Here is a 12,844-nt window from a genome sequence, read left to right as displayed (position 1 = left end):
AAAGCAATATACTATCACCATATAACTACCTCAAGTGGGGTCATGGGATTTGGTTTGTCTGCATTGAAGGAGAGGGAATGAATTAGTTAGGCTCATTTAATGATCGGTTGAAGAAGTCTTCACGATCTGCAACCTTGTTCCAGTCAATATAATTCCCTCTTCGGTAATTTGAGTCCCAAAAAGTCAGTTCAAAATGTGTTGGTCAGTGACTCGATTGTTCCATGAAAGATGGGTGCAAGATGAAAGTTAAAAGTATACATACAAAATGCAGCATTCTGTGATTTCTGCAAGCCATTAAAGGGAATAGAAATCACATGATGTTTCATAACCGAGTAATAAGAATGCTGCAAATGATAATTTTTTCCCGTTGAATGTTTCATAATCATTTATATAATTACCTCTTTTCAATAATTCTATGGTCACTTTATGGAAAAAAAAAGAAAGAAGAGAAAATTCTATAGTCAATAGTGCTTCGACGGATGGAGTGAGAATTTTTTTTTAAAAAAAATGGAAATATGGTCGTTTTTTAAGAAAAATTTATGTTAAAAAAGTTCCTAAAGACTTTAGGTGAATTATGTAATTTTTGTGCTTCTCGTTTATCTTAACCATATTTTGAGGAGTTCCTTGTAAGTCACTCTCCTTATATTTTTCCGTGCTCACTTAATCATGGCATTCAACCCATGAGCGGGTGGTTGGAATTTGAAAGCTTGTAATTATAGAATAATCGAATGAACTGTGAACTTCTTATGCTGATGTGATTGACAGAGTCAGTCGACATTATATTTTAAATCATTGAATCTAAATTGAAGTTATGGACACGCTAAATGATACCCGTGATGATGTTGATGATGACATGCAACAAACATCCATCATATACGCCCCAAGAGGAAAAACCAACCATGGATTGATGTCTTTCAAACTTTTATTCTTCTACTGGTTTGGTAACTTTTTGGTTACTTCCAGTACAAGTTATATACTCCGTTGGTTCTAAATATAAGACTCAATTTGTACTATAAAATAAGTTTTATATTTATGACCGGAGAAATACGTGAAGAAAGACTAAAAAGGAGGTTCAACAGATAAACAACACAGTGCCAAGAGAGGGGAAAAAAAAGCAGAATTAATCTACCTAGCATTCTTTGTTTGAGACTTTTTCCCTTACATAAAATAATTGTCGCTTTTTTTTTTTGGCGCAAACAACGTGATAAATACTTAAATAGTGAAAGACACCACCGACTTGAGAATTTTAAACAACTACTTTTGACAGGGAAGAGAATTAATGTTGATTAGATTAATCCTGAGGGTACCTACCTCATCAGACGAGGAACAAGCTGGATGTTGAAGTCGAAGAGAATGTTAGAAAAATGGATGACTGATTGTATTTTACTGATTAATTTGTGGGTCAAAATGTTGAATCTTGATCTGCACACTGGGCAAATTGGCTTATGATGGTCCAGAACGCCATATTTCTGCTCATTGACTGAATCATGCCAATAACATGGTAGAAGACTCAATTTATTACTCCTGTTCACCGAAAAGAACGTTATGAATCTGTCCGCCTACTAAATAGTAAAATACAATCCGGCGTATATAATTTTTTTATGCTCAAGGGGTCATTTGATTAGTTTTTTTGATGTAATTTATGATATAAGAAATAAATATATAAAAAGAGTTTTGTTTTAACTCGCATAAAATCACTTGTTCTTTTAATTGATTATGGAGATATCCAAACTCCTCCTCAATTGAAGAAAAACAAAGAAAACCATAATGGTGGTTGGTTTGTTTAGCTAGAAATCTACTTCGTCATCCCTACATGCATTAAAATTACTCTTACACCGTGCTGAAAACCTCACTATGGCTTCTAATATTATTTTTCATTGATTATTGGCTTTGATTAAAACAAGAAAACACACATTTCAATTATTTTTTTAAACTTTCGTAGTGCTAAAATATCTAGGACTAAGATTTTCCCATGAGTGGTATAATTCTTACATGACATTTCCCCTTTAAAGAAAACCCCTCCCTCATATGCAAAAGTGCAAATAGGGCGTCCTGGACTTGTGAAGCTCGCCCTTTTGGCGAACCGTTCAATAAGAGTTATCATTATCAGCCATTCAACTGAATTTAATAATCTATGTGACTGGAAATTGCACAATGCTTATGTTAAACATCAATATGGCTAGAGATTTGGTTGAATATTTCTTGTCTGCATGTAAGATAAAAATTGAGCAGGCAATTCTGCTAGAAGTGCTTGAACTACCGAAATCTGTCCATCTGCAAAACACAGAAGAATAAGTCAAAGCTGATTTCCTCATTCGTTTATGATTTGGATGGTGAGACCTACTTTGAACATCCCGAAATGGAACAAACTGGACTATATCCCGCGAAGCAACCCGTCCCGAAAAACTTTCAAGCCTCTCTCCCTTGTCTGCATCCAAAACCTGCACCAAGAGAAGTTATATACCAGAAGTACAAGGTCAAGAAGCAGCATGACAACAAATAAACAAGAGCGCCTCAGATAAAAACAACACACATATGCAAGAAAGGAGTAAGGCTGGGCAGAATACCTCCATGTCTTTGAAGTCGGCACCTCCTACGCCAACGATAAGGATCGATAATGGCAGATCAGATGCTTTAATTAGAGCATCTTTTGTTTCTTGGAGATCTGTTACCACTCCATCCTAAGATGATATCAGAGAAATAATATCTATAAAACAAACAGCCAAAGAAGCACTTGGCTATCGCTAAAATTACATCTATTTTGCAATAACGCATAACAACAGTAACCTTCAGATGAAAAAATTAAATGAAGTGAAGACTGATGTGTATTCTAATTCTTACAGTGATTATCAATAAAACAAAGTACTTTCGTTTTCCATTTGCTACAGATTCGCTAGCCATGAGTGCAGCATTGTTTATGATAGGCCCAAAAAGAGTTGGCCCTGCAAGAGAAACATTAAGCAAGGCACTAGTATATGCCATCATTATTCCTTGGATCCCATCCACCTGTGATATATAGACTTGCATGATTATTAAAGAACTATTTCATGGCCAAAAACGAGCAATTACAAGCAAGACCAGGTTTCACAGTTCTACCTCACAGTAATGACTGCTTCCATTCAAATTGAAACAATGGGAGACAGGACCATCAATTGGTCGAGCGCCAAAGCCCCATGTAGGAAATCGTTTATCTGAATCATAAAACTGCAACACCTCCCCAACATCTAAGATAGCCTGGACAAGTCATTGTTGGATATGGTTCAGCAACAAATATAGTTGTAGAAGTAAAACATTTTGAAATTAAAAATCACTTCTCACTCTCTGGTATGCATTTGGCCGCCCTGAAGGATCCATATAATGTAAAGAATCAGGAAGGCGAGGGTTTCCATTTGAAGCTGGTAAGCAAGAAAGAAGCGTTAGCCCAAAGTTATACATAAGATCCCTGAAATCCACTGTTTAACCAGCATCTGTTGAAAAAATATATCTGCATGAGAGAGTAAAATAAGAAACTACGTAAATATTATTAAACCCAGCAAGAATTTTCTTTTAATCTCCTAACAAAAAGGTGAAGAGGGGAGGGAAAAAGAGACTACATTGAGGTGGAAGGTCAATCCCATAACAACGATGGAGGAGGACAACAAGGTCCTCAAAGGGCTAGCATTTGTGGAACCCACAAATGCTTCCTCAAAGCAGGCTGAGTACAGTCTGACTCCTCCACCCTAGCAAGCGCACTAGTGAAGACTGGACCTAAGCATTGAGTTAGGAGGATGAGATCTGAACTATCAAGCCTCTGGCTGGGAGATAAATTGGTTGTTTAGGCCACAAGGTAAATAAGCTAGAAAAGATTACAAATGAACTTCTATTGAATTTGTAATTCTCATACTGCCGGAGATTGACTTTGTGAACGCACAGTTCTATGCTGTAACCAGTAATGTTGTGGGAAAATCAACATCGACTAGATGAAGGGTGAAGAGGAAACAAATCAATGTGCCATTAAATAATTCATAAATTCATTTAAGTTTTTGCAAACAATAGCAAACGCTACAAATTAGCTATGTCTAAGTTTGAGAAAGTTGGTTACCTTAATATGTACACTCATCTGTATGCATGTGTGCAAATATGCATGCATAAATATATATATATTCACATATTTATATGATCAATTGACAGTAGTGTGAATGCTCAGGATTCATTCTCCTCCCTCATAATTCATCACAGTTCTCGTGACACACGCCCCTATATTATATTATCTTCCATGAAGTCAATATCTTCACAACAATATTTTTCATAAGCATTGAGGATATTCGCATGTAGTATACCTGTGAAATCAATGGCCACCATAAAGTTCAATTCAAATCCCCCAGCCAAGTAATCGAGAAAAGTATGTTGGACACTTTCGGTATACTTGTCCACATATATTTGGCTCTTTAAGACCTGTGTTATAGCTAATATGGTTTAGACTAGTCGAGAAATTCATAATGGAAATGCGCTTGATTAACAAAATTACCTCATTATGATTAAGATTTCCATCGGCTGTGGACAAAAATAAATTTTCTCCTTGACCACCAGCATGAAGCTTTTCCAACTCTATCAAAGATCTACGCACTTTCCTTGATTACAAGAACAAATGATCCCAATATGCATTTCAGACACGGGACAAAAAGGAGAAATAGGTTAAAAGACATTCCCGATTACCCCATCACTTCATGTTTGCCATTGCTATTGAAGTCGTAGCATTCTATAATTAATGGACTGTCCTGTATAAAATAAGAAGGGAAAATCAGAAAGCTTACAATATATCTGTACAGTAAAGCCAATGTTTTCAATAAAAAAGGGGGGAAAAAAAAAGTGGCACAACATGGATGCCATATTTGGGGTAACAAAGATGCAAGCGTCACAGAATTACATACAATATGTTAAAAAAAAAAAAATTCTCACCAACAAAACAAAACAAAATGCACCGACTCCAAGTCAACACTAGTCAGAAAAATATTTAGTGATCGCAGACATTGATATATTGATGTTCTGTGCAAAAATATGACAGAAGGATATTTCTAAATATACTAATTTTTCCCTAATGAACTAATAGGGGCCCTGTTTGTTGCATGGAGTTTGAGAAATGAGCTGCAGTGTACATGATTCATGAATATTCTGGCTTGTTAATGTTTTCATATTATATATAGAATCCATGTGTTGAAAAAGCACAGCTTGAAAAAAACGACCGTCCATTTGAAATAATATTTGCGAACACAGAATATGACATGGCTCTTTGCTTCAAGGGCAATGAAAACTAAAAACGTCTGCATTAAACTATGCTGGCTATGTCAAGTGACAAAATTATGAAGCAAATCTATACCTTGCTTCGTACTTGTTGAATATTCAAGAATACTGGCTTCCATGTAGGGTTGTGGTCATTCTTTTTTACTTCTGTTTTGCATATGGGAATTTGGGTGCCACCTTCCACAACTTTTGATATCATTAAAAAGGGATCCTACAAGATAAGCAAACGTCTGTGTTATACCACAATTTCCATTCCTCATAAAGCCTACCCGAAAATTGCAAATAACAACATACACTTTTTGAGAAGAGATTCCTATATTCCAAGTCTGAACACCTGAATATCATCTCTATTGTAGTCTTTGAACTGACACATTCCTCAGCATTCACTATGAGTTTCCCACAGTTCTGAAAGCAGTTTAATCTACTAGAATCTTCCAATAGATCCAAGGTCAATGACCGACCAGGTTTTGTAATTATCTGCATAGGCAAAATTGTTAATGGGCAGACTCTAATACTCTATGTGATTTAAACTGTGGCATTATATATACCAGAGCCCCTTATTTTCAAGAAAACTTCTACAGTAAACCATAGTCATTAGATGCGATTTAACTATATAAGGCCGGACAATTTAAACATCACTGCGTCACTTATTGGAAAGGACCAAAGGAACAATTATAGTGTCAGATAGTGATTGTAAAAGATCAAAATGACTTCCTTGCTGAGATTTCTCTCCCTGCCTCCCACATTTATACTTCAAATTGTTCATGATAGAATGAGTTTTCTTTAACTTGGTAGATATTAATAGACAAAAAGTTGATTTGTGGATGGTCTCTATGTTACCTGAGATAATGCACAGGTTGCTTCACCAAGATATTGCTGCTCTTCTAGCTTAAGCATCTGCATAAGCCAAACAAACATGTCATCACACCTAATGAACCAGCAAGGAATGTCCACTCAGTAAAATATCGTGTCACCATGGGAAGAAGGATATAGACGATCTCCTACAGGGATATATGTTTATCCACAATTGTTCGAACACATTTTTACATCTCACTTTTACAGGACAAAACTATATGCTAAAACGATAGATTAGTCAACAGAATAACACTATGCAAGTATCCCATCAGAAAAACCATACCTTTACGTCTACATTATGAAACTGGGTGTCAATATCATATATACGAAACCTGTGGAGAAAGAAAATTTCCTTATTAACTCTTGGAAAAACCACAAACCCTCATCTACTTTGTTAGTAACAGAGATATCATCCTTAACATTTAAACTTACACTAAAGCCTGAAGAACCTCGAAATGATAAAACAGAGTGTGCTTAGTGATCCACGAGGGATTCAAAGAATTGAGGATTACTTCTGTGCGGCCCAGTTCCTCAAGTGCTCCACTTTTTCCTTTTGCATAAAGAACCATCATTGGATCACTCTACGGCAAACAAGAGTTAAGTATGAAACACTTTTCTTTCACGTGAATATTGATCGTATAAAAAATATAAACCATGATACTATTTTTCAGGAAAGAAATAGAACATTGACCAACAATATAAAGTGGCTCCAAAGTCCAAAATTCTTGTGCAACAAAAAGTGCGATCTTTAAGTTCTTAGTAGTTCGTAGTTTAACATATTTTCCTGGATGTGCATGGTTATATGTACACCAAAAGAACAGACCAAACCTTAGCTAATTATGGTGCTATAAAACTGAAACTGACGTTAAAGAAGAAGAAGCAGAATTCATTGGGCAGACATATGAACTATAGGGCCGGAGCCAAGCTCAATTTGAGCTGAAGGAAACTAAATTAAGTTCCGAGCATCAGCAATTATGATTAGATAAAGGCTATATGGAAATAGATTGTACTAACAGAGCTTTAGAAACATGAAATGCTTAACAAATAAACCTTGGAGAGCACATCCCGGTCACGCAAGCCTGAAGCAGAAAAAGATAACTGCAGCACAAAAAGAAGCCACTGTTATGCTTCGAAAAAGCCCTTCCATAAAAACTAGCTACTAATTGAAATTCAAACTCAGGAAGAGAGCGAAATGTCCTGAGAAACTTGTTCCAAAAAAAAGAACCTCGATCTGAGAGTAGAGTCCATGATAGCCACGATACTTCAGGAAGTTATCAACAGCATCGTTTAGAGCATCGGCAGGATTGAGGAGAGAGCCGGCGGTGCCACCGATGGCCGTACGTCCACCGGCAACGTCGGAGAAGCAGTTGCCCATGGGATTTCGGCGTAGGTGTTGACTGACTTCAGCAGGAGTGCGGCCGAGCACTAGGAAATTAACCGGATAACTACCTTCGTTTCCTTTCAAGTGAATTAGGCTACAGTAAAATGGAATAAAAAGTAAAAAAATATTAAGAAAATAAACAAAAAACCTTTCTTTGACGATCTTCAGAGAGTTCTTTACAAGATCAATCGTTGTCATTAGAGATCTTTAAAATTCCATCGATTAAAGTGATAAATATTTTTGAAAAATTACAAAACGAGAGTGTAAAGTAAAAAATCATTTGAAATCAAATGTAAAATTTATCAGCCAGTTTAGATGGAAGGAGTAGGTGGTGGAGGCAACATTTGAAAAACTTACTGTCTCTAACTTTCTTTCTTCCATTTTTCTTTCGGTGGACTCGTTGAAAGCGCATTAGGGCGTTCAAACTAAAATCCACCCATTCATTTTAACTAATCCATCAATATTTTAAGAAAAAAGTTAATTCATTAAATATGCTTCAAATTAATTTTTTTTTACTTTATTCATATTTTTAAATGAGATTCTAACTTGTGAAGGAAACAGAAAAAAATACAAAAAGTCATATTTAAGCGTTAATTGCAAGAATAAAATTGACAAATAAACATTAATTACTTCTCAAAATGACCTTTATTTTGAACTAAGCTATTCTCCTAAAAACGACTTACAGTGAGAGAGTTTTTTTTTTTAATCTTTAATATATCTATAAGAACGAGATAATTTAGTCATGTGCATTAATATTAAAAAATTAGTTAAATTAATTATTTGTAATAAATATATGTTGATTTTTCTAAAATATTCTATTTAGTCATATGTATTAAAATTACCTTTAATGAAAACTTACGAACAAAGTAAACTGGAATATTATATTTCGAATAAAAATAAATTCTGAGGGTATAATAGAATTAGAAGAACAACCAAAAAGCGCATCAGAGATCAAGGACTAATGTTGGACGTGCTTGTGGGCGACCACCTAAGGGGCAACATCATCACGCAATCTCCTATTCCTTTTCCATGGTTATGATGGATCCATCCAGACCAAAAGTGAAAAGGAGTGTCCCCTCTGTTTGGTAGCCGAAGTTGGAAAAACTAGCTCTTTCATGTTACTTTATCCTTACCCTGCCTTGTACTATATTATAATTGTATGTACAGACCACGTGAATTGTGGGACGATTGCTTGCTTCATTTCATTCTTCCCAGTCCTTGGAATAATTCATGGTCCAACAGAGACTGGGGAGATGAACCCATGTGATGAATCAATGGGATTTTGATGCCCATAACTTACTGTCTCTGAAACCGTGCACTGATTCACCAAGATTCAACTCAATCGCCCGCCTTCATTGACTGGATCATATCTCATAAATTAAACTCCTATAATGATGTAACTATACATATTTCAAGAGAATGCTACTAAAGAAATGTGCGTGTATGCTAGAGACGCATGATAGTCACAAGCAAGCGAACTGAGAAATTGCCACCACAGTTCTCTGTCACAATACACCAAAGCAGTAAGCAAGGATTCATATGAAATCTTCAGCAAACTAATTTTTGAACAAGTTTCAATGATCCATTCACCAACAAAAGCAACTTCAATAGGTTAGGTAACTATAGGGGCTGTACTTTGAAGACACACTAAACCCCCTAGCTCTAAAGACTATACGTTGTGCAAAATTCCTTAGTAACAGGGAACATAAAAGACAACCACACTACTTCGGTTTCCATCACTCGCTGAAAAGCAACTTCGATTTACCCCTGCATAAGTACATAAAGCATCCTGAACTCCCAGACCAAGAATCAGTCACAGTCAGTAGTTGGTATGTGATTGAGAAGCAACCCGAGCACAGGTTTTGCAGCGTTCAACAGCATGCTATTGTTGATGAGTAATATTTTTCCACGTCCGCAAGGATGGCCCACAGCACTCGTTTCCCACACCAGTCTGTTGATCACCATGCATTATCCCTTCAATCGCTCCAGACTTCGTAACAGAAACTGCACTGGAACTGACAATTTAATCACCAGAGTTTTATTACAGTAGAGACTAGTAAACAGGAAATTAGAACAGTTCTATAGGCCTGTATTTTAACATATGATAACTCAGAAAAAAATTTAGGATTAAATTTTTACATCAAATTCACACTTTGAAAGTAGGAGGGACGATTCAATGCTCTGACCACCAAAGAGTTCTAAACAACCCGGCCTCAGCTAATGCAAAGCACCTCTGTTTCTCAAAAGAAAAAACATAAAATGCAAAGATAAATAATTAAGCTAGTAATTTAAAGCGACCCTTCTTGAAAAAATGCCATTGTTCTACTTAAAAAGTACTTCCCAAATGCCAGTCGCATCATTCCATGGTAAATAATCAGAGTCCTCAGCAATCAAGTATCTAAACAAAGGTTCCAAAACAGAGTTTGAGATTTACCCTTGATATGGATAAGAAGCGGAGGTGACAGCTTCAGGAATGTATCTGTCCCCAGTTTGACCAGAATGATATGGAACAGTAGATGATGACGAAGCATGTGACAGCATAATAGGATTGACATAGCCCACATTTAAGTAGGGATTAAAATTTGGTCGTGGATCTAGAACGTTGTGATGCACATATTGAGGATCTGATATTGGCTGAGCTTGGCTGCTAACCATATTCAACGTTGATGAATGAAAATTAGACTGTGGATTCAAGGTATATGCATGTTGAGGACGTGGCAGGGATTGAGCATAACTGCCACCCATACTTACCCTGGAGGAAGAAAAGTCAGGCTGTGGGTTTAAGTCAATCTGACGTGCACGCAGAGAATCTTGCGACGCTTGACCATGAATGGTACCCATACTAGTCAAGGAGCGACATTCAGGTTGATGGTATTGGTACGTCATATTCTGACGTGTATACTGAGGTTCTGCCACCGATTTACCAAAACTACCACTATTCCCAGCAGAATAAGTATTTTGCACAGCAACAGGCCGCACAGGGGGCTGAAGCTGGTTCTTTGAAGTTTGGTATTGCATGGACAGTGCCGGGGCCGAAGTTGGCATAATAATTTGCTTGTTAATCAATATCGGACGAAACAGTGATAATATACTTCTTACCTGCACCACAACAACAAACTTCGACTATGTAAATGCTAGTAAACATAAGGGATTTTGTTTAATATTAAAAAAAATGAGAATATAACAATGGCATAATGCAATTAAATTGATTTACAAGAGATTATGATGATGCTTACTTGTCCAAGATTGAGCTCAGGACTAAATTTGCGACCATCTTTCTGGTAATTATCTTGAATTGCGTGTTTAAAGCAGCCCTCTGGCAAGGGTAAACAGTCCTGATGAATCTTAAACTTCACCTGCACAAAATTCAATGGGAGGCGGGAGGCAGATGGAGAAGGGAGGAAATTTGTTATCAGATGTCATGATGTCATAATCTAAACTTTGCCATTAGGAGCAGCATAGGATTAGACAAATATGTTGGCCTCTCATAAAAAACACTTATGCTGCAAACACCTGACCATCTGACTGATCCTTCTAAAATCACTTAAATCATCTACTAGACCAGAAAATACCATTTTTAATAAATGGTTAGGCATTTTCCCCTTAAAAAGATTGAGGACAAGTTCAATTAGGTTGCCCCGTATACATATAAACAGACTTGTGTATACATGTGTGCCTGTGTGTGGGGTAATTGTAAGCGATGGTTAAGACCTTCACCTGGGCTGGGAATTTTCCACCAAAAGCTGATTCTTCTATCCCTAGCTTCCCACTAGAGGTTGCTGTATATGTGCCATAGAGAAGCTTTAAATCATAATCAAACAGGAAAAGGTACGTGCCAGGCTGTATTTTCTCTACAACTTCCTTTCTCCATTCTGGGAGCCCAAAAACTCGGAATTGGTAGCATTCTGGCTTTGTAACATGATTACACATGAATATAAAGCCAGAAAGTTCTTCCCGGCTGTTCAAGGCCTTTTCATTTCCAGGCATTGAATCTCTGCATGCGTTAGCAACAGGATCACAAACAGGGTGAGAAGAAAAGCCCATGAAATGTCCCTTTCCTAACACATTTCGCGTTATTGAAATAATCAGTCCCCAAAGCAAAGAATATGACGACAAGTGATCAAGGGTTTCAGGCAGGCATATACAAAGAAAAATAGTTAAAATCGTATAAAATGGTATTTTAGAAGGGATAGAAATAGTACCGACGATAGCCCAAACTATAGCAATAGTATATCTGGAAGCCGTTCACTGCGTGTAAAACTGTAAATCCACTCCCGACTGAGTGAACTGCGATTTTGCTTTGATCCTCTCAGCTCCGTGACTCTATTTTCTCTCTTTTTTCAACAATTCTTCTTGGGCTGCTTCGCAATGCACTACTCACGTCACGGAAAACTGCACCCTTCCACATCAGATATTTTTTTTAATCGCCCTGCTTTTTATCAATATTCCTTAATTAATATTAATATGGTGTTGCTATTGGATTTCATAGATTAATAATAAAAAACTGTCAATGGAAGCCTCTTTCTCGCATCTATTGCCAGAAAAAATATCGTATGCATTGATGTGAAATTTTTTGATACGTGAATCTATGATTTGATAAATTTCTTTTAGTTTTATATAAATATATCATATCTTATGTAAATAATATATCGTATCTAAATAATAATATTTTAAATAACAGAGTAAATCGATCTTTTCTTATATTCTCAAAGATATTGAAAATGCAAACTTATTTGTATGTTGGGACTTGGAATATACCTTTCTTCGTGAATACTAATATTTAGTACTATTAAGTACCACGTTTAATTTTTAATATAAAATTTAGTTAATTAACTTTTGAATAGATTGAAAAAGTTTGTTGATTTAGTTATTTGTAATAATTTGGTATTGTCTTTCTTAAAATACTTTTACTAATCATGTACTACCTCCAGTCCTAATTATAAAATCCTGTTTGTAGTCTACAAAAGAGATCTTATAAATAGAACCGGAGGTAGTATTAGCTAAAACTATTATTTAATTAAACATTTAATATGTATAACTACTACAAAAATTATTTAAAAAAAATAAATTGAAATATTATATTTAAAACCAACTAATGTTATATTAAAAATTAAAAGTAGTATAAAATCTACAGCTCAGTCGCCATGGTTAATTAAAGGGAGCCTCTTTATTAATTTTTTTTTTAAAAAAGTACCACGTGAATATCGTCACATAAAAATTTGTTTAATAGTCTCTTCCTCTATTCTAACCTTGGCGGAGCTTTTCAAAGATGACAGCACCTCTACTTCTTAATAACCAATTGATTAGTTTAAAAAATTTAATTCAAAG

At 35.8% G+C, this 12,844-nt stretch overlaps 2 protein-coding genes across 4 annotated transcripts; both read right to left on the bottom strand.

Annotated features, from left to right (window-relative positions):
- Positions 1-1,942: 1,942 nt before the first annotated feature.
- On the bottom strand, positions 1,943-7,665 carry LOC114723243 (protein BONZAI 1). 3 transcript variants are annotated; one of them, XM_028909413.1, is made up of 16 exons: positions 7,361-7,657; positions 7,186-7,233; positions 6,568-6,716; positions 6,419-6,467; positions 6,121-6,177; positions 5,575-5,757; positions 5,357-5,491; positions 4,696-4,757; positions 4,508-4,610; positions 4,320-4,434; positions 3,319-3,395; positions 3,097-3,234; positions 2,842-3,006; positions 2,568-2,681; positions 2,345-2,441; positions 1,943-2,274 (listed from the first exon to the last, which is right to left on the bottom strand). In XM_028909413.1, exons 1-16 carry the CDS (start codon positions 7,508-7,510, stop codon positions 2,180-2,182), a joined length of 1,737 nt encoding a protein of 578 aa, XP_028765246.1. In that variant the 5' UTR covers positions 7,511-7,657; the 3' UTR covers positions 1,943-2,179. The 3 variants fall into 3 exon arrangements, 2 of the variants coding, with proteins under 2 accessions (XP_028765246.1, XP_028765247.1); XM_028909414.1 differs by lacking the exon at positions 7,361-7,657 and having other exon boundaries at positions 7,150-7,192; XR_003738218.1 differs by lacking the exon at positions 1,943-2,274 and having other exon boundaries at positions 2,357-2,441; positions 2,568-2,665; positions 7,361-7,665.
- A 1,405-nt stretch (positions 7,666-9,070) lies between these two features.
- LOC114723244 (uncharacterized) lies at positions 9,071-11,798 on the bottom strand. Its single transcript, XM_028909415.1, has 5 exons — positions 11,719-11,798; positions 11,234-11,510; positions 10,753-10,872; positions 9,951-10,615; positions 9,071-9,525 (listed from the first exon to the last, which is right to left on the bottom strand). The coding sequence occupies exons 2-5, from the start codon at positions 11,501-11,503 to the stop codon at positions 9,399-9,401; spliced, it is 1,182 nt and encodes a 393-aa protein (XP_028765248.1). The 5' UTR covers positions 11,504-11,510; positions 11,719-11,798; the 3' UTR covers positions 9,071-9,398.
- Positions 11,799-12,844: the final 1,046 nt, after the last annotated feature.

This window comes from Neltuma alba, unplaced genomic scaffold (assembly GCF_004799145.2).
Source record: "Neltuma alba isolate B1F8T4 unplaced genomic scaffold, ASM479914v2 tig00012126_pilon, whole genome shotgun sequence".
NCBI lineage: Eukaryota > Viridiplantae > Streptophyta > Magnoliopsida > Fabales > Fabaceae > Neltuma > Neltuma alba.
The sequence above is the reverse complement of the archived record's forward strand: the minus strand, read 5'-3'. Positions and strand labels throughout refer to the sequence as shown.

Coding starts and splice junctions, on each gene's coding strand:
- LOC114723244 (XM_028909415.1), bottom strand. CDS start 11,503: ATGCCTGGAAATGAAAAGGCCTTGAACAGCCGGGAAGAACTTTCTGGC. Junction 10,873..11,233: donor GTGGAAAATTCCCAGCCCAG/GTGAAGGTCTTA, acceptor AATTTTGTGCAG/GTGAAGTTTAAGATTCATCA. Junction 9,526..9,950: donor GCTTCTTATCCATATCAAGG/GTAAATCTCAAA, acceptor TGTCAGTTCCAG/TGCAGTTTCTGTTACGAAGT.
- LOC114723243 (XM_028909413.1), bottom strand. CDS start 7,510: ATGGGCAACTGCTTCTCCGACGTTGCCGGTGGACGTACGGCCATCGGT. Junction 5,758..6,120: donor CAACCTGTGCATTATCTCAG/GTAACATAGAGA, acceptor TTGCCTATGCAG/ATAATTACAAAACCTGGTCG. Junction 3,396..4,319: donor GGTGGCCATTGATTTCACAG/GTATACTACATG, acceptor CTTGCTTACCAG/CTTCAAATGGAAACCCTCGC.